Consider the following 27,834-nt stretch of genomic DNA (forward strand, 5'->3'; position numbering starts at 1 on the left):
AAAAGCAAAAAAAAAAAAAAAAAAAACCAAAAAAACCCACCTGCTTCCTGGGAATAGATAGCCAGTACTGTTAGAAAACCTTTTTTCAACTTTTCAGTCACAGAATTAATGCTTTTCAAACATTTTGGTATAAATTAATTTGGTATATATTGTAGGCAAGAGAAAGCATGAAATGATAATAGTTATTTCACTAGTATCCTCAGAGACCAAACTCTAACTTGTTGATTTTGGCAATCTACCTGTTAACAGACCTCTAGCTTAGTGGGGCGTGTTTGTGCCTGTAATCCCAGCAGACATTTGAGGCCAACCAGTTACATAATGAGACCCTGTATCAGAGGAAAATAATTGGAAGGTAGGGGACAATTGGAGAGACAGCTCAGTGGCTAAGAAAATTTGCTGTTTTTCCACAGGACCCTGTTCCAGTTTCTAGGACAACTACTGACTCTAGTCCTAAGGGGATCTGACACCACCTTCTAGCCTCCATGGGTACTGCACTCAGATGGTGCACAAACATCCACTCAGGAAGGCACATACAACACATGCATAAAAAGAATAAACTTGGGAGCTGGAAAGATGGCTCAGTGGTTAAGAGCACCGATTGCTCTTCCAGAGGTTCTGAGTTCAATTCCCAGCAACCACATGGTGGCTCACAACCATCTGTAATAGGATCTGATGCCCTCCTCTGAAGTGTCTGACAGTGTATACATATACATAAATAAATAAATCTTAAAAAAAGAATAAACTTTTAACACTGCAACATTTTTATATAAAATGTTTAGATTCTATATAAGATTGTTAGGACAAGAATCCTCTGACATCATGTTGAAATGTAAGTAGGTTCTCTGAGGAGCAACCCATCTCAAAGATACTCTGACAATGGCATGCTGTGTCTTATTAATAGTTGGAGGGAAAGGATGTGTGCACCCCAGTCATCCTTGAAGGGAACTTAAAACCTCATTATGGAAGAGTTCAATCTACACTATTAAATACCACATTAATTGTATTGTTCCACTTAGGGATGTCTTCAAATACACTTAGTATTTTCCACCAAGTCCGTATCTGCTTCAAAGTAGAACCCCATCATATTTTTTGTTTGGTATTGAACTAACTTTTTCACCCTGTTTTGTTTGGGCACCTTAAATATTGATCCTTTTAATATTTGAAAAATTTAAGATGAGACCAGGAACAGGCTGATTTAGTAACATTTTATTTTGTACACTTTCTGAGAAACACCATCTCCAATTTCTGATGAGATAATCCTTTTACAGCCTTAATAATGAAGCTGGCATAGACATAGTCAAAGCTACCACTACTAAACACTCCTTGGAACATTTAGTACAAATCACCCTTTTCTCTCCTTTATAATTTTTAACACAGGCTGCCTTGCCTGCATGTAATTACAAGAAAGCTAAAGCAGATTTGCAAGGTGCCTTTTTGAGATACAATCTTGCCTTCAATTCTGCACCTGCTTATGTGGGGAAGGGTATGCTGAAGAACCAAAGTTGTAATTAGAGTCCTTTATTTAGGAACCGTTTCAAGGGTTACTCAGAGCAAAGCGAACACACTGAATACTATTTTTAAAAAAGTAAAGAAATGGCCCCAATGGAATGTGTATTTCTCTTCACTTTTGCAATCAAGGTGGGAGGGATGAAAAAGTGGCTCTGTGAGCACAAGCACATAAAGAGTTTTCAGCTTATATTTAATACAAATGAAACTTAGAAGTGCTCATATACTGTCAGGTTTTACAGCAAAGTTCCTCAGCTAAAAATGACTGCTATCTCTTAGAAGAGGAAAATGCAAGGACCAACAAAAGGGGAAACTGCAAACTGGAACAGCCAAGTCGACAGCAGCTCATCCCTCAACCTCATTTCTCCACATTACTTTATTCTCAGGCAGTTGGTGACTTTGTTCTAATTCCACATTGATACTAAAGCTGCTCTACCAAGTTATTTGGCCCCCTAAAATGAACACAATTCTTATAAACCTTTCCCAATTATCACAAAGCCTTAAGTGTAAGTCATCTGCTTTAGTACACTTTTAAAAACAAACCTAACTTTGGATTTCCTACCATTTTTTCCACCCAAACCAAACAACCAAACATTCTGGGAGGAAGATATGTAAAGAGAGAATGCAAACCAAGTTTCCACATCTTGTAATCTCTAAAAACCACCTTTTGCCACTCAGACAACCAAGGACACAGTGTTCTAACTACCTGAACTACAACTTTCCAAAATGGGAGTGAATTTTGCAGGTAAAAAAATAATTATAATCACAAAATTCTATCATAGTTCTCTTTTTTTGCTAAAGCATTAAGCACCAAAATAAAATGCACATCTCTTTTACTAAAACTAATGAAGTATGTAGACTATGGTATGCAAAACAAGTGGAAGGCTGATGCCATACTGTGCTGCCCAATGTAGGCGCATGAAAGTTAAGAGATCCAGGTATAAAAGCTAAGTGATATTTTTAAATACTCATTTTACTCTAGCTTTTTAGCATTAAATAGAAAAGGGGAGGGCAAAAAGGAATTTACCATGTATCGTGAGCCATTTATCTGCCAAACACGGACACTGCAAATGGGCACTCAAGAGCTGGCTCAGCAGTTAAGAACACATCCCAGAGGACCAGAGCTCAGTTTCCAGCACCAGTGTCAGGAGACTCACTACTGCTTGTATTGCCAGCTCCAACTGACACCTCTGGCCTCCATGGGCATATGCACACACATGCATATAACCGCCCCCACACTACACACACAGACATACACACATTATAAAAAAATAAATATTTTTTAAAAAGACATTGCAAACAACCTAAGAGTCCTTACCATCATTTTTTTCTGGAGATAACTAAATATTAATATTCATTTGCTATATTGCTGGATTTTAGTTGACTCATCTAAGATACATAAAAGTAAACCAAAGATTTGATAAGCTAGAATATTGGCATTCAAGGAAAAAAAACCACAAAACAAAAAAACCGTGACGAGTGACAGATTCTGCTCCCGTTTGCTAAGTCATTACATTTATCCATGTGTGCTCTAACTGAAATATTTTATGTAACCATCACTTTCAAAAATCCAAAATATTGCTGCCAGGCTGCTCTCCAGAAATAATTACACCACCATTTTGATCAACTCTGGCTCCTTTTTATTCAGGAAGCATACACTAACTCTTATTTTTATACATTTTTATATTCCAGAAATAAGCGAAAATAGCAGTTTTAAGTATGTTACAAAGTTGGCTTTGGGGAGAAATAAGCTTTTTGAGAGGGGAACCAGCTAACTGACCTTTTTCATCAAAGCACCAATGTATCTTCCGTCTTTTACCAAGCTCTACCACAGCTCTGGTTGCCTTGGGTGTGGTGCACAAACCGTATGAAAGCTACAATGGAGAGTTGCTCTGAGTCTCTCTGCAAGGCACCAAGAACAAACAGTTCAAGCTTCCTTTCTTCTGATTGAATCAAGACCTTTTGGAAACTTTTCGACATCTCTCTCAAGTAGTGCTCTCTCAGCGTGAAGACTAGAATTTGTTAAAAGTCACATGTCACAAGATACAGTAAATCACTTCCAATATCCTGGAAATCACATGGTAGAAGTTATAAATAAACACACACTAAAATTACTTTAAAGAAAGTTTTACATCATTTAGTTGATAAAGACATTTACACGTACAGCACACTTTATTGTTAAATGCTCTACAACTGGCTTCTCACAAAGATGAAAATCGATGATACAAAATGACCTGACATGTTAAGTAAATCTGGAATTAGCGTAGTTAGAGTCTCAGCATTGACTACAGATTGTTGCAGATTACTGTGCTATGCCCTTTATAATGTGAATTATTTTCCTCAGGGTGAAATTGCACTTAGATGGGTGTTTTTGCTTGTACAAACTACTAAAATCTGAGGGAACAGAGCAATATCAAAGACACAAACAGTAGCTGCACAATATCTCTGCTGGATTAAGCTTATAGTACAAGTGGACAGAATTCTCCAGGTTCCAATACCTAATAAAGCACTATATGAAATGAACAAGGTGAAACATCTTAAGAATGAATACTCTTCAACCGGAACATGTAGCTTTTTTGTTATCTGTATATCTGCCTCATCAGGCATTTATAAGATTAATTTAGTAAAATCTTAGTTTGCTTGGGGCATAACAAGCTCATAATGTCCCACTTGGCCCTCCTGTTTGAGTTGATCTAGTAGGTCTTCCTTCCGCCGTTTTCTACCTACCACCAGGTACCTATCATGGCCCACCCCATGAGACTTACTCTTTAGGCCATACTTCTGAGCAATCTGATGTATTTGCTTCCGTTCGTCATTGGTCAGCTCTGTGGAGAAGGTCAAATCTGAGTGGCTTTCAGAGCGGGCATAGTTTCTGATGATCTGTTCTATATCCCTCTTAGCAATTTTATTGACCCTCTCGACATCTAGACCAAGCCCTTCCCGCTTATGCTGCTCTTTAACTGAGATAGGCTCCCGTATGCCCTCACCAGATTTACCTAAACCACCACCCGTCCAACCCATCTTCCTCAGCAGTTGATTCCCTATGTTATCTTCTTTGATTTGCTGTTTGTAAGCTTCTTCTGCTGAGCGGCCCTGAATTTCATTCCTTGAAATCACATCTTCAACAGTCCCTTTCTTCAAGTTATTAATGACAGTTGGCTGTGTCTTCTTGAGGGTTTTTACAGCTTCTCCAGCAGCTTCATACTTGACACTTTTCTTCACTCCAACTGCTTCCGCAATCACTTCACTCTCGAGAATCACCTTGCATTTCCAGCGGAGACCTGTCATCCTTTCATAGACATATTCAACCGTCATTCGGTTAAATTGAGCCGTATCATTCAGTGTGCACACAGGATTGGAAGAATTCTCGTAAACTACAAGATCTTTTATATCTTTCTTCTTTCCAGAGCCTTTGGGTGAAGAGCCCGAGTGGCACTGGGAACTTTTGACAGACGAATAAGTGGGTTGTGTTTTTTGGAGAACTTTCAAAGCCTCATCAGCAGCTGCATGTTTGCTTGTTTTCTTGGTTCCATAACCCTCAGCTAAGCAGTGATCTTGCAGGAATACGCGGCACCGCCATGTGCGGTTTGGCATCATCTCGTATTTGTACTCAATTGACATTTTGTTGAATGAGGCAGAATTGTTAAGGATGCCAATCGCATCATTTGCATTTTCTGTAATGACAAAATTGGTCCAGTGTTTGGCAGAACTATTAAAAATAGGCTGCCCAGAAGCATCCTTTCCCAGTACTACCAGGTCTTCTGGTGGTTTCAGAGCTGGGGGAAATTCATAGGAAAGCACACCAATCTGACACACCACAAGGTCCTCTCCAATTATGTGCTTGAATTTCCGCCGGACAACTCTAACCTCGATCCGCTTCTGCAAGAGTTTTACAGCTAGCTCAGTAGCCCGATCTCTGGACCCATTCTTGCTACCTGCATAACCTGTACTTAGATAGATATTTTGGCATCTAACCTCACACGCATAACCATCCGTGAGAAGTTTTTTATTTTTGGGGATGTCAGCAGGAGGGATTTCTTTTAAAGGAGCATATATATACTCAGGATTTGTCTTACAGGCCTGAATACAGCGAGTTAGCATGTAGGTATAATTAATCTTATCAGATCCAGAAGTCATCTCTGGATTGGATAGGTTCTTCCAGATAGTTGCTGTTAACTTTTCGATAAAATACTGTTTCTCGGCAACCACTGACTCGGGGTACATCTGTGAAGGAGGGGGCTCGGGAGCTGGCTGACAGTTTGCCTGCTGGGATGCGCTGCTTGGGGCAGGGTTCCCACTGTCAAAATACATGTTGGTTGCTACAGGCTGGTCTTTTGTGAAAATGAATCCTGATGAATTACAATACTGAGAATTCCCATCCTGTATACTGAAAGAGTCTTGAGTATAATCTTGGTAGAAGTTTCTTGGCATGCTGGCAAAGTGCGTCCGTCCGTTTACCTCTTCTGTTTGGGGGCCATATGGGTCTTCCTGTCTTTCGGCTTTTGAACTACTAGCTACAAAATGGACAGGCTCAAAGCGAGGTCTCACATGGAATTTGGAACCAGCTTGCCTTTTAGGAGGATTCTGACCTAAAGAATGAGTGAGATTTACAATTCATTAACATGGGAATATTTCAAAGGAACCAAGCAGGAAAACAGCACCAAGCACATCGTCTGAAAGCTGGACTGTTGGTACAAGGTGTGTACCGGTCACTTGGGGGAAGGGACTCAGAGCAAGGTAAGACTGTGCCACAGGGGTTGGGGATTTAGCTCAGTGGTAGAGTGCTTGCCTAGGAAGCACAAGGCCCTGGGTTCGGTCCCCAGTTCCGAAAAAAAAAAAAGAACCAAAAAAAAAAAAAAAAAAAAAAGACTGTACCATAAGTGGTGATGCTTCCTCCCTCTCCCTCCATGCATAAAGGGAAACTCTTAATAGGAAGTAATCCATTGACTCAAACAACTATGCAGGCTGTTGAAAAGAAGAGGACTTTTCAACAGCAGAGCTAAATCCCAAGTGAAATGTACTCTTCGCCTAAACTCCAAAGACATCCTAAGGCAATCTCTCACCACCTGTGCTAAAAGGTCCCCGGAACTGCACATGACTCCAAGTGACCAGGTGCACTTACCAAACCCTTCTCTTCTGTATCAGAGGTGAGAGACCCTGACATAGCTTTATATCAGTTACTACAGTACCAAAAACAGTTTTCAACCAAAACCTTAGCTCTGACTTGTCCTACACAAAACGCTGTTACCTGTATTTCTAGAACAGACAACGCCTGGAACTGATGATTAATAGGGGACACCACATTTTAAGCCACAGGAACCTCCCACTTGAGGCTATACCAGACTAGTGCTTCTTCCCTAGAGCACTCCTCAGTGCTATAGAAAGCTAGCCCATCTGGACCTACCCGACAATATTTAATTGCTCAGATGCTCATATGATCTCAGAATGAGACTCTTATTTAGAGGCAGGTTCCATGGCATAGACTACAAGGACAGTAGTAACCTGGGAGTTCTGTACTTTTGGTTCTTTTTAGCATCATCAAAAACTGTATGTAAGTTAAAAACCATTTATCTGGGCCATGGATCTGGGCATGGAGACACACACCATTAATCCCAGCACTCGAAATGCAGAAGCAGGTGGATATCTGTGAATTCAAGGCCACTGTAGTGTGCCATGTGGGTTCTAGGACAGCCAGGGCAACACAGACTTTCTCTAAAAATCAAAATAATAAAAGAAACCAACAGCAAAAATCATTTATCTTTGCATAGAATCCAATGCTACCAGTGTTATTTGAAACCACGTGACACATTTTAAGAAGCCAGACTTTTTCACATCCCACCTTACAGAAACAAGGTATACTCACCATCGTAGGTTGAAAGGTAGCGTTTTTGGCCTTTGGAAGGTTTGGGCAGCATCAGATCATATGACGGCATCTCCCCAATATCAATACCTTCAGCCATGTGAAGAATTTTTTCCATCAAGCGTGGGCTATACCTATAAATTAATATAATCTACAATTAAAATAGTTATGGCTATCCTTTTTAAAATGCTTCTAAGCGAGACAGTCTTATCATAGCTTCCAAAGGGTTTTATCAGCAGGGTAATTTTGTTATAAAAACAAAGATTCAGACCTAAAATATTTACCTGCAGAATGAGTAGTTAAGTTACCCATTAGGCACTAAGATCAAGATTTTCTGCATAAAAAAAAAAAGAAAAGAGAAAATATAAAGGGGGCTGGGGATTTAGCTCAGTGGTAGAGCGCTTACTTAGGAAGGGCAAGGCCCTGGGTTCGGTCCCCAGCTCCGAAAAAAGAAGAACCAAAAAAAAAAAAAGATTTTCTGCATAAAACATATGCAAACACAGGGGCTAGAGAGATGGTTCTCAGTTATGAGCACTGAAGTCTCTTCCAGGACACAGGATTGATTCCCAGCATCCACATGGCTGCTTACAACTATCTGTAATTCTTGCTCTAGAGCATACACCAGTCTCTTTCTGCACTCTGTGGGCAATCGGCATGTGTGTTGTGTACAGACATATACGTAGGGAAAAACCAGCCATGCACATAAAAATAATAATTAAAAAAGACATACAGACATAGTTCCAGCCACAACCTTATTTTTAACACATAAATTAAACATGTAACTACTTACTCATGATTTTTCTCTTTCAAATATGTATTATATGTAAACAATTAAATAGTAAGAATGTTAAGGACAGCTGTGTTGCTAACATCCAAACTGTAGCTGTTATCATTTCTCATGAAAAGGAACCATGTTCCACAGAGAAATGTATGCTTCCAAGTCTGGGGCAGCAAATGTCTAAGAGCCCTGGAGATCTTGGGCCTACAACAAAGAAACTGTCAAAGGTCACAGGAGCTGTGCCAGATGGACTCAGAAGCCAATCAGAATAAACTCCTGGCAGCATGAGCCAATTTGAATATCAGTAATAGCTAGCATAAATTAAAATATATCAAATATATTTTAAATCTATAAGTTCATACGACACACAAACCCATTACCGGTAACTTTTGGAGGATGAAGGGTATGAACTCATTATTCTGTAAATAAGTAAATATTAAAGCAAGAATGCAAGCATTTATGCTGCATTTTCCTGTACAAACTGTATCTCGAAACCACCACAGTGTTGTCAAGGAAAGTCTCTTTTCCAGACTTGTGTGCATCCATGTGGGAAGTGTGTGGACCTGAGCGCAGGCACCCATAGAAGGCCCGAGGAGTTGGGTCTCTTAGAACTAGAATTAGAGATGTGAGCTGCCAGATGTGGTCACTGGGAACAAAACTCCACTCCTTTCCACCAACAGTAAGAACATCGTCTCTCCGGCCCCAGGAAAGCCTTTCACCAAAGCTTTACAGCTAATTAAGGAAGAAATGATAGCTTGCTATCACTCTGCAAGGCCCAAGAAGTTTACTGGTGAACTGTCGGCAGAGGAGAACCCAGAAACGGACTCATGTGAATAACACGAGCCTGAGAGTTGACAGAATTACAAATACGATCCCGAAGGGGAAGAAGCTGTGCAACCAGTGAGCGCTTAGTGTGAAAACCAGGCAGGCAAACCTAACCCTCACTTTACAGAAGCATACAGTATAAAAATGTATAGAGATAGCGTAAAATTATAAAACTCTCATTTAAAAAAAAGTAGGAGAAACCCTTTAAGATCTGAGGTATACAAGCAGTTCTTAAAGCGTGATCTATAAAGGAAACAGTGCAGGCTGGAGAGGGATGGCTCAGCAGTTAAGAGTCCTTGTTCTTGTAGAAGACCCAGGTTCAATTCCCAGCACCCACAGAGCAGCTAACAATCATCAATAACTCCAGAACCAGTTCACAACCATGCGTAACTTCAGAACTTCCAGGAAGCACATGATGCAGACATATGTGTAAGCTAAACATGCATACACATAAAATAAAATCTTGTCCTCTTATAAGACTCCACAAAAAAGATAGACTACAGACCAGGAAAAATATTTCTGAACCATGTACTTCATAAGAACTTGTTAGCTCCAAACCCACAGGGAACAAAATCAAGCTTTCAACTAAACAAGAGGAACTGGGCATATGGCTCAGTGGGTAAAGCAGCCCTTGCTGCAGAAACAGGAGATCCCTGGATTCAAATTTCCAGCACCCATGTAAAAGCTGGGCATGGCCATGTATCTCAGTAACCCCTGAATTGAGGGGCAGAGACAGGTGGATGCCACCACTGGTTGGCCGGCCAATGTAGCCAAAATGGTGAGCTTTGGGTTCAATGACAGACCCAATTTAAAAAAAAAAGTTAAAAAAAAAAGACACTTGGCATTCTACTCTGGCTTCTGTGGGTTCATTGACCTACATACATGCATGTCATGTACATATGTACACACACACACACACACACACACACACACACACACACACACACACACAGAGGTCACTAATAAAGCCCATCATCACTGGAGAGTACAGACAGACTGCAAATGAACAAAAGATGTTTGACACTATCAGACACCAGGACAATACAACTGAAAGACATTATCGACATATCAAGATGGCCAAAATATATACTAGTCATGACATCAGATGCTGGCAGGAGTACAGAGAAACTGGATTCCTCAGACATTGCAGGTAGGACTATAAAATGATATAGTCACTCTAGAAAACAATTAAACCAAACATCGATTATCACATGACCCAGGAACTGAACTCTTGGGCATTTATCCCAAAGAAATGAAAACTTATGTTCATGCAAAAACTTGTATATGAATGCTCTTGTATAGGCCTTATAGACCTAACTACAATTAGCTCAGATATCTTTCAAATGGTGAATGGTTAAAACTCTGGTATAAACAGACAACAGAGAACTATAATAGCAAGAAAAAGGAACAAATCAATGATACATGTCACAGCGAGTGGGAGGGTGCTGGTTTAGTTCTTTTAAAAGAATAGGTGGGATTGTTGTGGTATTGGGAATATTAAAGGTCTTCTATAAAAACATATTGCAATTGTGTACAGTCGCACACAGCATAGTGCCTGCCTCATATGGTCAGAGAACAACTCAAGAGTCAGTTCTCTCCCCCCATCTTAATGTGGGTTCCAGATTATGAAACTCAGGTCATCAGTACTGCATGGCGAACACCTTTACCCACTGATTCATTTCATCTGCCTCCCACAACCACTGTACATGATGAGTGTGTAGAATACAATACCAACAGTAAAGCCAGAGGACTCTGAGGAAGACCTGCTGAGGATAATGATGCCACTATCCTAACTGAAGTATTTTGTCATCATCGAGGGGCTGCTGTCTTACATTTATTTATTGTGCCTGGAGGAGGCTGCACATGTGTCACACTGTGCACAAGAGGTCAGATGGCCACTTGGGGGAACTGGTTCTCTCCTTCCACCACACGAACCCTGGGGAGCAGGCTTAGAGGCAAATGCCTGAAGCACCTTACCAGCCTTTATGTTTCTCGGTTTTCTTTTCATTGTTTTCTTCTACCCACCCCATTCTGTTTGGAGACAGGGTCTCAATATACAAGCCATACGTATCTCAGGCTCGCCTCCTATCTCAGCCTCCCGAGTGCTGGTATTATGGGTGTGCACACCCACAACAGACTAGATTGGCTTCTTGATAACTTAATTTTGCTGCATAGCAATTAACAAATGACCTTCAGTGAAGTTTTATTATCACAAGCAACCCTTCCAATTTTCAGAGCCTTTTTTAAGCCTAACTGGTAGCATTTGGGAAGAAAGTCTGAAACTGAGTAACAAGCACAGCTTTTCACGAATAGTTGTATTAAAATAAAGATTAACATTTTCCCCTTCCAGCACAGTAGGTTCCATACCCATCAGATGGGTTTCCTTGTAAAGCATAAATGAAAACCTAGTCATCCTTGCTGACAGATTCAGAAGCTAGCTATAGCCTTCTTTTCCTACAGACAGTTGCTAATACAGCTAGCATCAGTGCTTGACTAGCAGGGGTAATTCTATTTGGATTTACTCTTATCTGGGCATCAGAAAAGGTATCTAAAGGATCAAATAATTGCACACTTCACTTCCTTTCGGATGTGGGGAGTTCAATTTCCAAAGTATAGGGTGAAAACAAAAGGCTATGAAATCAGGTGGTGTTCACAGCTTAAAACATTTTTATTCATTCCTTTAAAAAATAGTTTTATATATGAGTGTTTTGCCTACATACATATTATCTGTGTACCATGTATGTACCTGGTGTTCATAAAGGCCAAAGAGGATGTCCAATCCCCTGGAACTGGAGTTCCAGATAGTTCATGGGCTGCCATATGGGTGCTGGGAACTGAACCTAGGTCCTCTGAAAGAGCAGACAGTGCTCTTAAGCACTGAGCCACATTTCCAGTCCAAAGTCCACAACTTAATTGGTACAGCCAAGACATGCACCAGTAAAAATTCTCTAGACCTTCAAATTAGAATTCAATTCTGAATGTGCAGAATAGCTGGAAACGGTACACAGGCCATAATGATGCCCACGAAGGGAATACCTAGGGCTCCCAGCATTCACATTCACTTGTCTCCTAACTTTCTTCCAGCACCAGTAATTATTGTACCTATTTATTGCTCCCTATTCATTACAATTGCTACCGAAATTGCCATCTTCCAGAGGCTATAAAAATAAACCCTTGCGTAGGTTGCCAAACAGTCAGATTCTGGCCTTTATTAGGAATTCATAATATAAAAGAAGCCCAACAAGGTTACGTAAGAATGGAAAGACCATCATGACAGCTAATGTTTGGCTACTCAAAATACAATGCAAAAATTTTAGAGTCTTTAGTAAAATCACTAGAATTCTATTTCTATTCCTAAAATTACCTGGATACCCACCCACTCAAGGATAAAGGTCAAGTCATTGCTACCTTCCACAGTGATTTTTCATAACATTAAAAAATAACACCTTTAACTCCAAAGAAAACTGAGCAAGAAAAATTTCACATCTCAACTATAACTTCAATAACATCTAAATCGTTACTTTATATTCTTGTTTGTCTTCTATGCCATCCTGTTACTAACTGATCACCTGTGTTGATCTGTTATTCATTACAAAAGTTTTCTTCATGTTGCTACAACATCTATTCTATTTTGGTTTTGCCATGCTGAAAACTCAACTCACAGACTTGAGCATTTCAGGCAAAGAATCCCACTGAGCTACAGTCTACAGCCCACTACCATATGAGTTTTAATGGTCACACAGTTCTGTACTATAGAATATGATGTAAAATATCACTAAGGCAATTCTACTATAATTTTTAAAGGCATGCACATTAAATATGTATGTGTCCATTAGATCACACATTTGGCTGTAAATATGTAAGGCAAAACCACAGAACTTTAACAGGTCTAAAAGTTTTTTTGTGTAGTTTATAACGCACCAAGCTTTTGGAAAGTAGGATGGTCTTCAACACACCTACCATGTCTAGCATTTTATTAAAAGATGACTTATAATGGGTAAAATATTTTTCTTCATAGATACCATAGTCTTGGTCACACACTTATGTGCATGGCTAAAAGAGAAACATATATCATTATATACAATGGCACATGAAATTTAATAAGTATTCAGTAATAGATGGTTATAAGTTATTTACAAATATATTAAACAGCTTTACTGAATTTAAGTGAAAATGTTGAGATTAAAAACTTAAGGGGTTGGGGATTTAGCTCAGTGGTAGAGTGCCTGCCTAGCAAGCGCAAGGCCCTGGGTTCGGTCCCCAGCTCCGAAAGAAAAGAAAAGAAAAAAAAAAAAAAACTTAAAAGCTGGGCTGGAGAGATGGCTCAGCAGTTAAGAGCACCGATTGCTCTTCCAGAGATCCTGAGTTCAATTCCCGGCAACCACATGGTGACTCACAACCATCTATAATGGGATCTGATGCCCTCTTCTAGTGCGTCTGAGGCCAGCTACAGTGTACTCATACAAATAAATAAATCTTAAAAAAAAAACCTTAAAAGCCAGACATAGTGGTACATGCCAATTTAAAATCATTATTTTATGTATATGAGTGTTTTGCCTGTATGTTATTTCTGTGTACCACATTCATATCTGGGGTCCAAGGGAGTAGAAATCTTCCATGTGAGTGCTGGGAATAAAATGCTGATCTTTAACCACTAAGCCAACGAGTTAATCCCAGCAGTCCAGAGGCAGAGAGGCAGGCAGCACTCTGGAAGCTGAAGGTAAGCCCCGTATACAGAATGAGTTCCAGGACAGCCAGAGCTATATAGTGACACTCAGTTTCATAAAAACAAATAAAAAAAATGAGAGGGGGGGAGAAGAAGAAGAAGGAGAAGGAAAAGAAGAAGGGGGAAGGAAGGAGGGGAGGGGAAGGGAAGTAAAGGAAAGAAAGAAGAAAGGAAGTTAGAAGAAGTTATGGCTTAAATACAAAATGATTCATTCAAAACCACTTACAAGATGCTCAATGGTCCAAGGTAGTAATATACGTACAGATTGGAGGTGAATTTTTCAAAAGTCTCCCACTTCTTTAGTTTATGTGCAAATTTATGTTTCACAACATACATACACATATACATATATATACACACACATGATCTAGCTTCCAAACTCTTAAGAATTATATTAAGGTGGGTTGGGGATTTAGCTCAGTGGTAGAGCGCTTGCCTAGCAAGCGCAAGGTCCTGGGTTCGGTCCCCAGCTCCGAAAAAAAAAAAAAAAAGAATTATATTAAGGAAAAGGAGTCAAAGTAGCTACATTGGTTTTATGTTATTTCTTTATAATATGCTAACAGAGATATGTAAGCCAGCGTTTGTAGGCCAGAACTCTGCTTCTAAATCTTATGGATCAATACTGGAAAACTGAATATCCCAGGTAATCTAGACACTGCATTCTTAACTGGCTGTGTGTGGATCTTGGTGGTACGGGTTTTGGCTAGCATGCTTGAGATTGTAGCTTCTACACTCAGTCCTGCAAAATGAATATAGTAGCAAACACACTAGCGTTAATCTGTAAGTAAAAAGTGCACAGACACCCTAGGCATTCATATGCATAAAATTATTGAAGTGTCACATGTGTAGTTGATCAAAAGACTATAGTAAGTTTTCATTAGCCCTAAGACTAAAGTTTTGAAATTGTTTTAGAAATTTCTCAGAAAATTCTTCCTGACCGACTCCTAAGGGATGGAATTCTGGGCACGAACCATCATGTCCAGCAAAACTTGACAGGCTGCTTACTTTATAAAACAGAGAAAGTTAAGGGAAAGTTTTCTGAGCTTCTTCATTGCTTCATTGGACAATGAGGAAAGATTATTTAAGAATAGACCGGAGGGCTGGGGACATAGCTCAAGTGATAGAGTGCTTGTCTAGCATTCATGAAGCCCTGGGTTCAAGCCTCAGCATCAGATGTAAATGGACATGGTGGTGTATCCCATGGTCTCAGCGCTCAGGAGACGGAGGCAGGAAAATCCGAACTTTCAGATCATCCTCAGCTACTCGGCAATTTCTAGGACAGTCTTGGCTCCATGAGACCCTTCTTTAAAAAAAAAAAAAAAGAAGGTAAAAACTATCACTTTGGGTTGGAGAGATGGCTTAGAGGTTAAGAGCACGGGCTACTCTTCCTGAGGCCATGAGTTCAATTCCTAGCAACCACATGGTGGCTCACAAACTATAGTGCGATCTGGCGCCCTCTTCTGGCCTGCAGGCATACAGGTAGGCTGAATACTATATATAATAAATGTTTTTTTTTTAATTATCATTTTATCCTATAAAGTAGTATTTCTCAGACTGGTCCTCAAATTAGCGATATCAGCATCTGGTAACCTAACAGAAATAAAAGGTTTGAGGCCCATCCTCACATCTTCTGATTTGGAAGACTTGGAGCAGAGTCCCAGGAACCTGCCTTTTAGTAAACCTAACAGGTGGTTTATTGTTATTATTTTTTAGATAGGATGTCTTTATATAGTTCAGGCAAGCTCTAAACTCACCACCCCACCTGCTACAGTCTCAAGTCCTGAGTGCTAGGATTAAAGTCTTGTGCCACACCGCATGCAGTATCCAAAACAGGCGATTCGATGCGTGCGGATGTGGGAAAGCACAATGATAGAGTCAAGAAGATGGTCAAGGCTGGGGAGGGGGCTCAGTGCTTGCTGCAGAAGAGGACCTAAGCTTTAACCCCCAACACTCACGTCTAACCTAACTGGTAAGCTTTAGATCCTGCGAAGTTGTCTCAAACAACAGGTAGAGAGAGATAGAGGTGACACCTAATACAGACCTCTGGCCTTATAGTCAAGGAATTCACCCACATAACCATATTAAATGGCCTGGAGAGATGGCTCAGCGGTTAAGAGCACTGACTGCTCCTCCAGAGGTCCTGAATTCAAATCCCAACAACCACATGGTGCTCACAACCATCTGTAATGAGATCTGATGCCCTCTTCTGGTGTGTCTGAAGACGGCTACAGTGTACTTATATATAATAAATAAAATCTTTAAAAAACATATTAAACACACACACACACACACACACACACACACACACACACACACACGCACGTACTGCAGTTTGTTCCATGGAAGTGGTCAGTATACCAAAAGGAACACAACATGCTCTGAATCACAATTTCAGATTTTATCTCAGTTTCTACTCCAATGGAATCTTCTTGAACAACAAGTCAACATTTTGAGCTTACAAAGGGCTGTATAACCATGTTTCTGCAATTTACTTGAAAAGAACAGTCTGTCACACAAAACAAGAACTCTGCCAGCCTTGAGAAAGTAGCTTTGTGTGTGTGTGTGTGTGTGTGTGTATGTGTGCGTGTGCACGCACACACACACACACTTTGGTTTCTTTCTTTAATGTGAGGGTGATTCGTATTGGTGATTTTGAGTTAGACTTTTTTTTTATAAATTTATTTTCTAAGATTTTATTTTATTGTATATGAGTACACTGTAGCTGCCTTCAGACACACCAGAAGAGGGCATTGGATCCCATTACAGATGGTTGTGAGCCACCATGTGGTTGCTGGGATTTGAACTCAGGACCCCAGGAAGAGCAGTCAGTGCTCTTAATCACTGAGCCATCTCTCCAGCCCCCAAGAACATAGCTTTTATGCACCGAAAGAGTTAGCTAACAAAGGATATCTATCGTGAACAGCAAGCACATGGAATTGTAAACTGCCCAAGTTCTTGGCATCTTCCCATTCTCTTATGTCTAATGATCAAATATAATACAAAACATTGCTTTTCAGTTCATCTATTTCATAGTCTTATAGTAATTGTTGTAGTGATACAGGTATACCTAAACTATTCTAAACAAAGGATCTGTCAACACACACCCATAACATCCTGGGTGCTTGGTTTGTGTTTATACCCTTGGTTACGCATGAGGCTGCTCTTCTTGGGATGTAAGCCTGGCATTTCGAGATTTGACTTATGTCAGTTACTCGCTTTTGTTTCTGGTCCATCTTTTCCAAACATGGCATCTGTATCTCAGTGGAAATCGAATCAGATTGGAAACAGTTGTGAGACCTTGCCTTAGTAACTTACTTCTTGGCCTCCGCTGAGTCAACTGTAAAGAGGAGATGCCTCTTAACCCCTAGGGTGGTTGTTATAGCAAGTGTTGAAAATATGCTATATATGACAAAGTTGTATACATCTATGTAGACGTTTCCTGAGCAACTATTATGCTAAAGTCGAATACTGCACAAGATTTCTTCTACACACTGAAGACAAAGATGTGAATATAAACAACAGTAAAATCCACTCCCAGTTTCCATTCTAGCAGGACGGTAAGTTTGGTTATGAACACAAAGGATGGTTATCTTCTCTATTAAAGATGTTTTAAGATTTTGATACCCTAGGGATATATATATGATATATATATAATATATATATATATATTATATATATATTAGGGACTGTATGATAAAGGTACCTTTTTACTGCAAGATAGCAGTTATGCAAACCAGGTCTATCTGAGGACTAATTGCTTAGATTTTCCCACTAGCAACCAGCTCCTACAGGCAAACAGCCATTATGTCTAAAAGTACAAATTATGCTTAGAGAAGATAGGAAAATCTAAAAATCTGTGATAGGGAAAAGAGAAGTTTCACACTGGCTGCCATATTCAACAATTAAGGTAGGAGTCCACAATTTCTTCTGCATTGTTTACAGTCATTCCTAGAATTGATCTGGCTGAACCAAATCTGATCATTTTCCAGAAATTCTCATTCTTCCTAATAAAAACAGTTAGGCAAGAATATAAAGAAAGAATCTTTCCAATCTATTGCAGTAATTAGTCTAGGATAAGGCCAATTTAGAGGTTCTGGAGGACAGAGGACCCAAACATCCTGTTCAAAAAAAAAAAAAAAAACTGCGTTGGAACCATACTGCAGTCTCCATAGAACGCAAAGTGCTTTCCAAGAGGCCTGTTCAGAAGCCACCAGGTTCTAGGAAAGGAGGAAACAGAGAAAGAGACACACATATAACCTTAAAACCTCATACAGAGGCCAAATGTTAATTCCTCTTATCCCATTTGAGGTGAAAAGACGGCAATCCATCGTTACAGCAGCTAGATCCATCTCTTTGTTTGCGTACATTATGCGCAAATCTACACAAGCAAGCCTGACACCGCAGCTCACAGACCTGACACATAACCGCCTCCCCGGGAGAAGAGAAGACCTGGCGGGGGTCTGCAAAGAGAGGGGTTTGCTTTATTTCATAGAGGTAGAAGAGAGTGGTCGGGAAACTAGGATTAGAACTGCGGAGTTCCTTGTCTTCCCCGCGGAAGCCCCATCAAATAGTCTCTGCAGATGCCGCATCCTTGGAAGACCCTATGCGGGTCTGAGGTTCTGCTATGTATCACCAATCGCAACGACTACCTCCCAATAACCCTCTCCCAGGATCTACTTTATCTCCATCTCTGGTCCTGGAGGGGCCTCTCTGTGCCCTCATGTGCTGTCATGTCATTGCCTGCAACCGCGATTGCCCACCCCACCCCGCAAACCACTAGTGAAGCTTCTCGGTGTCCTCTAGCAAATCTTCAAATCTGAAGCCTCCAAGCCATCATTATCCGCATCCTGCCCCAGTTCCCATCGGGACCACCTTTACTTGACTCTCTCCTTCCCTTGGTCTGTCCATAACCCAAACCCCATCATCCATCCCTCATCTTCATCCCTAAGCCGACCCCCATCACCCATCTCCCACCCTTGTCCCTAACTCAACCTCCCAACGCCATCCTCACCTGCAGCCCAGGAAAACGTGGTTGGTCCAGGCGGCGGAGAGCGCGAGGAGCTGGTCCAGGGCAGCCCCGGGATAGCTGTGCAGGTGCCGGCAGATGAAGCTCCGCCGCAGAGCCCACTGCCAGTCACTTTCGTGGCTATAGCGCCACTGCTCCAGCACTGGCTCAGGCGGGGGCGGCGGTAGGGGCGGCAGCGGCGGCGGCGGCGGCGGTAGGGGGGGCAGCGGCGGCGGCGACAGGAAGTCCCCCCCCAGCAACAGACGTCCTCCAGCCATCTTCTCTGCTTCAGAGTGGGGACGCCCCCCAGGGACGATGCCTACAAACTGGCCGCGAGCAAGCGAGGTGGCTGGGGTCGGGGGAGACCTGTGTGTGAGGGGCGCTCGGGACCGAGTCTCGGGGGACCGGAGTGTGTGCCTGGGGGACTAGGCTTACAGGGAAACGGGAGTGGGGGGTCAACGGTGGCTGTCGCCACGCCGGCCACACCGCTCCAACTAATGTGGGAACGTGAGGGTTTCCTTATATATGGGGCACACTAGGCAGCGGAGTTGGGTCCTGCCACACAGCCGACCCTTAGACCCACACACTGAGAGAATAGCGGCAAGGAAAAAAAAAAGAAGAAGAGGAGGAAGAAGCACCAGCACGGTGGGTTCCCCGGCTCAGATCTCTCACCCTACCTCCCTCGTGCCACCCCGAGGTTGTGAGGCCACAGCGCATGAGCCGCAGCCGGTCTCTAACTTCAAAGTCGCGAACGAAATCTCGCGCGATGGGCATTTTCCCTTCCTCTGACGTCACTCTCCATTGACGCACTCTGGTGACTGACAGGAGGCGGAGTCTCCCAGTTGGGTACTATTGGGGGTTCGCTGAGGTTCCAGAAAATGATGATTCCTTTAAGTCCCTGGAAGGTGCCCTCGGGTGACTAGTTAGCTGTGATGCCTGCCCTTATGCTCTAGCTGTGGCCATTGAAAGGGATTTGGGTTTTAGGGGCATTGGCATGGTTTCCCCGTTAGCTCCCTGAGATGCCTCTTCAGAGAATAGCTTGAAAAAAAAATCAATGCGCCTTTCATCATCGGCTTTGGAGCTACTCGTGAAAGTGTGGCTGAAAAGGAAACGTTTGCAAAGAAAATAACAGCATCACTTCTCTAGCTGACACTTTTACATTTTTTCTGACTATGGTTACAGACAATTCTGTGTTGCATCAACACACACACACACAGAGAGAGAGAGAGAGAGAGAGAGAGAGAGAGAGAGAGAGAGAGAGAGAGAGAGAGAGAGAGAGAGAGAGAGAGAGAGAGAGGATTTTGTTTCTCAGGCTACCTTTCCAATTCACTGTGCAACCAAGGGTGACACTGAACTTCTCTTCCTGCCCGCACCTTCCGAGTGCTGGAATTACAAAGTGTATCATAGTGTCTTTCTAGTTCAGTTTACTAAAGACCCGAGCGACTAGTTAAAAGCTGCTGGGCAGCATAATGGCCAAATCATTATATAGATTACAATCGCGGTAACGAAAACGAACCCCGTATAGATTTAACACTTGCACTAGCATTAGGACTACTGGATAAGGTGTCTTTTAATCGATTACCCTCAACGTTAAGTCTCAGTATATAACCAAGGCTAGCTTCGAACCTACACTTCCCTGCCCTCTTGGTACTTGGAATACAGATACTGATCTCTGTGCTCAACTTGCAGATTGACAAGAACAACAAATTTAGCTTGTAATTTGTGTTTATGTGTGTCTCTGGGAGTGAGGGAGGACAGATGCTAGGAAAATAGAAAGAGATGCACGAGAGGGAGAGAATTACTTTCACTAAAAAAATTGCCTACAATTAAATCTCAATAACCGTATCTATGCTTCATTAAAAATATCAAAACTCATTATTGAATGGGTCCACACCTAATTACTTTGAAAAACTGTAAATTCTTAATTATGTTTTGTTAAGAATTGCTGTTCAAATTTCCTTCTAGGCGTATCTCCACTTCTGATTAGTAATGTTGTAGAGTGTATTGTATTCTGGTTTTGCACATTTCTACATATATAACTATTTCAACTCAGTGGTGTCATTTTAATTTAGGTCTTGATATCTTTCATAAGTTAGTATTGTGTCTTTTAAATCTTCTAATAAAAATTTAAGAAGGAAAAACGTTAAAACAACTGACTCTTTTTTTCCCTTGATAAAATATCGAATCTATGAAAACAGGGAGTTCCTCTTTTGCCCTTACTGCCTGCACTGGCTTCCATGGGCATGCCATAGGCTAGTAAAATGAATGAATGTCTTTCTCTTTGCAGCATCCTAGTTTCTTTCTTTTTTCTTTTTTTTTAGAAATTCTTTTTTTAAAAATTATTTAGTTATTTATTTTACATATATGAGTGTTTCTTCAGAGGGTATCGGACCCCATTATAGATGGTTGTGAGCCACCATGTGGTTGCTGGGATTTGAACTCAGGACCTCTGGAAGAGCAGTCAGTGCTCTTAAACGCTGAGCCATCTCTCCAGCCCTCCATCCTAGTTTCTTAGAATCTACCTCACAAGGCGAACGTGTTTTAATAATTTGATTCATTTCCGGTTTCTATGGCTATGTCCCCTTCAAAATTCAGTCGCTGAAATTTAATGGCAAATGTGACTAAGAGGTAGGGTCTTTTTATTTAGTTATTTTTTTTTCCTTTTCTTTTTTTTCAGAGCTGGGGACCGAACCCAGGGCCTTGCACTTGCTAGGCAGGCGCTCTACCACTGAGCTAAATCCCCAACCCCTATTTAGTTATTTTTTTTTTTGGTTCTTTTTTTTTTTTTTCGGAGCTGGGGACCGAACCCAGGGCCTTGTGCTTCCTAGGTAAGCGCTCTACCACTGAGCTAAATCCCCAGCCCCTTAGTTATTTTTATTGGATATTTTTGATTTTCCTTTCAAATGTTATTCCCTTTCCCGGTCTCCCGTCCATAAGCCCCCTTTCCCGTCCCCCTCTCCCTAGAGGTAAGGTCTTTGTGCTGAAGAGATGGGTCAGTGGTTAAGAACACTTGTTCCTCTTACAGAGGACTTGAGTTGTGTTCCTAACACCCACAAGGTGGTTCACAACCATTTGTAACTCCAGTTCTAGAGGAATCAGTTGTCCTCTTCTGATGTCTGTGGGTACTAGGCATGTGTGTGTTGTACATACATACACAGAGGCAAAACACTAATGCACGTATAATAAATCTTAAAAGAGGGGGGTCTTAAGCTAGGTGTGAGGGCACAAGTGTAATATCCGCACTCTCAAGTTGTTACTACAGAGTGACTGCAAATCCAGACCAGGCTAAGTGAGAACCCACATTAAAAAAAATGAAAACACACACACACACACACACACACACACACACACACACACACACACACCAAGAACAGAAAAAGAGGAAGGATCTTTAAGAGTTAGTTAGGCCTTTATGGGCTACTCTCTCCTGACAGAAATTAAGATCTTTCTTTCTTTTTTTTTTTTTTTTTTGGTTCTTTTTTTCGGAGCTGGGGACCGAACCCAGGGCCTTGCGCTTCCTAGGCAAGCGCTCTACCACTGAGCTAAATCCCTAACCCCCAAATTAAGATCTTTATGAAACATATGTCATACAACATTTGACCTTCTACCTTCCCCCATATGAGGATACAGTATTGCTCTCTTCTGATGGATACGGCAACAAGAAATTATCTTGGGAGCAGAGAACATTCCTCTCCAGACAACCACATCTACTAATGTCCTGATCTTGGACTTCCCAGCCTGTAGAACTCTTAAGAAATAGATTTCAGTTCTTTAGGAGTTATTCAGCCTCCATTTATAGCAGCACAAAAGAACTAAGACATGTTCTGGGCTACCAACCCTCATCAAAGTTAATATTGCAGTTATAAGACATCTTTCTTTAAATCTGAGAAAAAGGAAAACCCTTCTCTCTTAGCTCCTGATCAGATTTGCATTTAAGTTTACAACTCCCATATTAGCATTAATTCAGAAAGTACTAACTCGAAACTACATTATTCCTGTGGTCCAGTTACAGCTGTTCGTAACACCCATATTTACCATTTTTCTTCTTGGTATAAACTTGAAATATGCTTCGTTTTGAGAAATGATTATATTCCATACAGCCAGTCTTAGGGAGTTCTAATTACACTAGGCAGTTTCCTATAGATTCCTGAATAACAGATATGCGATCCATTTCCTGCTTGGCTTATCTAGAAGGTTCATACAAAACTCACTTTGTGTAGAATATTGTGGCCTTAGCTTGAATATTTAAGTCGGTGTGTGTCTCACAAATTCATCACTGAATTTCTAGATAAGCTTGAGTAAACCTCTATTTTTCTTATTTATTATATTCAAAATATAAAGTGGTTATAGGCTCTTAGCACCTGTGATAATTATTTTTGCTTGTCAAACAATAATCATACAGAACATTATACAGACTGAGCAGATTGTGTTTGTATATTTAGGAGAGGGGGGGCACGGATTTGAGAGAGAGCAAGGGGGTTCATCGCAGAGCGTGCAAGGGAAAGGAGGAAATGATGTGATTATATTTTTTTCTTTTCTTTTTTTTTTCGGAGCTGGGGACCGAACCCAGGGCCTTTCGCTTGCTAGGCAAGCACTCTACCACTGAGCTAAACCCCCAACCCCTTTAAAAATGTGTTTTTAATATTTTTTTTTTCAGGGCTGAGGACCGAACCCAGGGCCTTGCGCTTGCTAGGCAAGCACTCTACCACTGAGCTAAATTCCCAACCCCGTGATTATATTTTAAATTCAAAAAATAATGAAGAAGTTGCCTAGAACATTAAAGAGACACATCTTTGAGTGCATCTGTATGGATGTTTCGAGAAAGCAATAGCTGAAGGGAAGGTGGGGGTCAGAAACAAGCAAGCAAACAAATACAATTTGACTTTTGAATTATAAAATGAAAAGCAGGGAAAATGGTCTAAGAGGCCATCTAATGGGCTGTGGATGTAGGTCAGTGGTAGAGTGTCTGCCTAGCATGTATGAGTTACTGGGTTCAGTCCCCTGTATTCGCAGTTAGGCAAGAAAAAGAGGCCGTTTGCCCTGGAACAATCATAAGGGTGCTGTGTTTATGATTCCCACAATGGAATATAAACCGTATCATCTCTAGAAAAGAAAGCAGAAGAAAAATTTGCATGATCTGTAACCTTCTCTCTCCAGGAGTCCTTTTAATAAAACCCTCCAGCCCACCTGTTTTAACCCATTCCCCTTTCACAAGATACAGAATCTCTCAGGGAGCAGATGAGACATATAAACAGAAACATTATCTGAATAAAGATTGAAGTCATGTGGAGGAAAGAGATAATAAACGCAGCCCAATGCAGTCCTGAACCACACCCCAAACCTGTTAGCAGCTATTTTCCTACCCTCCGTCATTCTGAAGCACAGCCTTCTGCCGCTCTTTAGACAGACACATGGCCCATTTGACTGTACAAGGCTTCCTTTCCTGACCTTCCTTGTAAAGGAGTCAGTAATGACAGGAGGGGACCTCAGAACCTAGAATCCAATTAAACACTTTTCCCATTAGTTTATCAGAAATTAGACCATCCAAAATTCGTGTGTGTGTGTGTGTGTGTGTGTGTGTGTGTTTCATGATTATTTTGATTATACCCACAACTCCTTATTACTGTAACTCTCGTGCCCCACCCCACTAACTCCCTTCCTCTTCTTAACTAACCTTCTTTGAAATGTCATAGACTTTTTTGACAATGAAATGAGTTACATTAGGGTAGTTTACAGTAGCGTGGGTCAGCGTTTGTTCACAGGACCATAGGCATTTTGCCATCAGCCACCACTGAAAAAAGTATCTTTTTGGCGATCAGCCATTATCTGCATAGAAACCTTTTTTAAGGGGCTTTTGTTTTGTTGTTTTTTTCTTGAGACAAGAGTCTCACTCTGTAGCCTAGGCTGGATTCAAACCTGCAGCAATCCTGCGGATTCAGTCTCACACAAAATTCTTTTTTTTAAAAATGTATTTATTAGTTTTTAAATTTCCATGAGCATACATTGTATGTTGAACATCCCCATCTCCCTTGCGTTTTGCCCTCCCTCCCCTCCCTAGCCTTTCATTCCACAGGGTTCTTGACCACAGTATTCCTTACCACAAATGCACTTGAGGAATGTTTATTAATGGATTCAAAGCAATAATCAGGAACCTACAATTAGGGTGAAGCTGAGTAACCTGAGCACCAAGGTAATCGGGAACAGTAATGAACTAGAAAACACTGGAGTGTGTGTGTGTGTGTGTGTGTGTGTGTGTGTGTGTGCTGAAAATCTAAAGAGGAACATGAGAATGGAGGAAAAAATTTGTAAGGGAGGGAGGGGCAAAGGAAGGAAGAAAAGGAACAGGAAATGTAAATATGACTTGAAAGGCAAAGGAAGAGGACGTGGGGAGGAAGAGAACCAACAGGAGAAAAACTCGTGTGTGTGTGTGTGTGTGTGTGTGTGTGTGTGTGTGTGTGTGAAGAATGGTTGGGGGTTGGGGGACAAATAAGAACAAAGTGTAATGGCTTGGATTCATGAAAATGTCATAATGAAGCCCATCGCTCTAGATGCTGTTTGAAAGTTGATAAAATAATTAAATATAAAACTAACTCTACCTGTACATGCACATTTATTATATAAAGCCATAAGTGCACAGTGATGCTAGCTAGATAAGTGAGATGGGAGAAAAGCCTTGTGCTTCTTGTGCAGAAACCACGTACTGACTAGCAGCAATGGATGGAGAGCTGACACTGAAAAATCCATTCAGGCAAAAGCTATCAACAGATGCTAAATCCAGGAGGTTTTTTGATAAGGAGCCAGGTATATTTGGGGACTTAAAGTTTCTCTGTACAGGGTTTTAGTGGCAAGGTTGTTGATGGAAAGGGGGGTGAAGAAGCCTAGTAATTATGTAGTGGAGGAATGAGGGCAGCGCCTTGACCCAAAATGAAATGAATTGTTGAGTTATTGCGTGTGTGTGGGTGCATGTGTGCCATGGTGCATTTGTGAGAGTCAGAAGACCACTCTCAGCACTTGGTTTGCTCCTGCTGCCTTGTCAGATCCGAACTCAGGGTGTTGTACAATGCATTTCTGACGGATGAGCTTTCTTGACAGCCCACATCCTATATCTTAAAACAACAACAACAATAACAACAAAAGAAAACAGGACCTTAAAAAGATCAGTGTTGGGCGTGGAAAGATAGCACAGAGGTTAAGAATGCATACCATTCGCTGAGAGGACCAGAGTTCAATTCCCAGCTCCAGCTCACTTAACCTACTGTTAAGGGCTCAGTTGCAAGGGCTCAAACACCCTCTTTTGACTTCCATGGGCACTGCCCTCAGGTACACACACACACACACACACACACACACACACACACACACACACACACAGAATTTTTATAAAATAAAATACTAGAAAAAACACCAGTCTCATAAAAGGCAAAGAAATTCTGTTCCATATTAAAGGAGATTTAAAAGACAAGGCAGAACGTATGACTTTAAACTAAATCCTGCCATTTTAGGGAAAATTATGTAAAGAAAATTATTCAGTAGATCAAAATGGTGTAATAATGAGATGAGTGAGGCACCAAAGTTGACAATTGCAGTTATAGAGAAGAATATCCTTATTACCCATAATGGACGTTGGCATAGAACATTACACAATTGCCAAGGCTGGCCTTGAACTCCTGATTCTTTGTCTCCATCTCCTCAGTGCTTTATTACAGGGATGTATCCATGTCCGGTTCTATCTTGTGCAGACCCCATTTAGTAAATGGACAGGTTTGTTGTTGTTGTTTTACGATTTCCTTAGGTCGTGTGCACGTGTGTCTGTCTGTGTGTGGGTATGTGCTTGTGAATTATGCCGCTTCAGAGGTCAGAAGAAGGGGAGAATCCATGGAGCTGGAGTTGCAGGGGCACTTGTGAACACCTGCCTCAGTCTGTGTGCTAGAAACCCCATCCTCAGCGAGAGCAGCAAGTGCTCTTAGCCTATAGATCATCTCTCCAGTTCTATCCATGGATGAAAAGAAATATTTAGTGGGTTTGTGTCCACACTTGCCCACACCACGCACATGACTTACACTGGGGGGTCAGTTCTCTACTTCCAGGGATCAAACCCAGGCCATGAGGCTTGGCGGCCGGTACTCTTTCCTGTTGAGCCATCTTGCTGGCCCCAATACCCCAATACTTTTTGTTTGTTGTTTTCAATTAGTTCTGTGAAGCATTTGCTGGATTCTTCTTTTCTCAAGAAGCCCCATCCCCAACCCGCTGGGTTTACTGAGCCAGGGTCTGGATATGTAACCCAGGCTGGCTTTGGACTTACTGTTTGATCAGACAAGACATCCTCTTCCCGATGCTTTCTGAATGCTGAGATTATAGGAATTTAACACCATCCCTGGTTTTGGATTTTATTGCTTTTACCACTGGAAACGGAACCCCAATGCTTCAAACTCAGTATTTGGTGTTCTTTTTTCTTTTCTATTTGGGGGGTGAGGGGTTGGAGGTGAAGTGCCAGGGTACATATGGGGAAACCAGAGAACAGCTTGCAAGGAATCAGTTCTCTTCTTCCCCGATGTGGGTCCCAGTGTCCGAACTCAAATAGTTGGGTTTGGCGACAGGCGCCTTACTGTATTACCAGGCCTCCTGTGGTTTTTCTTAACACAATTTTCCCGCTTTTCCAACAGGCTAAAAGATCCTGGCTTTTCCCACACCTTCACAGGATCAGTGTTTAGCGAAGTCATAGCGAATAGTCTTACTCTGCTGCCCCCTAGTGTGTGATCTACGTAGAGGCTGGTCAATGTTATTTGCTCTGGTATCGAAGCAGAGGGTTCCAGGTTTTCCAGAGAGAAGACTCATTGGTCCTTTTTTCATCATTTGGACATTAGGCAAATGAAGCGGAGGGAAGCAAACCCCAATTTACTCACAACCAGATTTCTGAAAACCGACCACTCTCCCCTTTTACCTACCTTAATGCCCGGGAGGATGGGAGGCATCCCTGAGAGACGTAAGGCTTAGTATTTTTAAATGCCTTTCAACTCCTGAAGCTGGGAAAACATTCACATCACAGGAGTAAATAAGACAAGTCGCACAGAGCTGTTTTTGTTCTTGTTCTGTGGAATGCCATTTTCTGTCTTTACCCTCCCTCTACTGTCAAA

The 27,834-nt window shown here is 41.4% G+C and overlaps 1 protein-coding gene across 1 annotated transcript; it reads right to left on the bottom strand.

Annotated features, from left to right (window-relative positions):
• Positions 1 to 1,191: 1,191 nt before the first annotated feature.
• Nkrf (NFKB repressing factor) lies at positions 1,192 to 19,405 on the bottom strand. The gene is made up of 3 exons (NM_001402224.1): positions 18,707 to 19,405; positions 7,370 to 7,500; positions 1,192 to 6,095 (listed from the first exon to the last, which is right to left on the bottom strand). Exons 1-3 carry the CDS (start codon positions 18,976 to 18,978, stop codon positions 4,138 to 4,140), a joined length of 2,361 nt encoding a protein of 786 aa, NP_001389153.1. The 5' UTR covers positions 18,979 to 19,405; the 3' UTR covers positions 1,192 to 4,137.
• Positions 19,406 to 27,834: the final 8,429 nt, after the last annotated feature.

The sequence above is a fragment of the Rattus norvegicus genome, chromosome X (genome assembly GCF_036323735.1).
Source record: "Rattus norvegicus strain BN/NHsdMcwi chromosome X, GRCr8, whole genome shotgun sequence".
Classification (NCBI taxonomy): Eukaryota; Metazoa; Chordata; class Mammalia; order Rodentia; family Muridae; genus Rattus; species Rattus norvegicus.

Coding starts and splice junctions, on each gene's coding strand:
- Nkrf (NM_001402224.1), bottom strand. CDS start 18,978: ATGGCTGGAGGACGTCTGTTGCTGGGGGGGGACTTCCTGTCGCCGCCG. Junction 7,501..18,706: donor CACGTTTTCCTGGGCTGCAG/GTGAGGATGGCG, acceptor ATTAATTTATAG/GTATAGCCCACGCTTGATGG. Junction 6,096..7,369: donor CTACCTTTCAACCTACGATG/GTGAGTATACCT, acceptor CTCATTCTTTAG/GTCAGAATCCTCCTAAAAGG.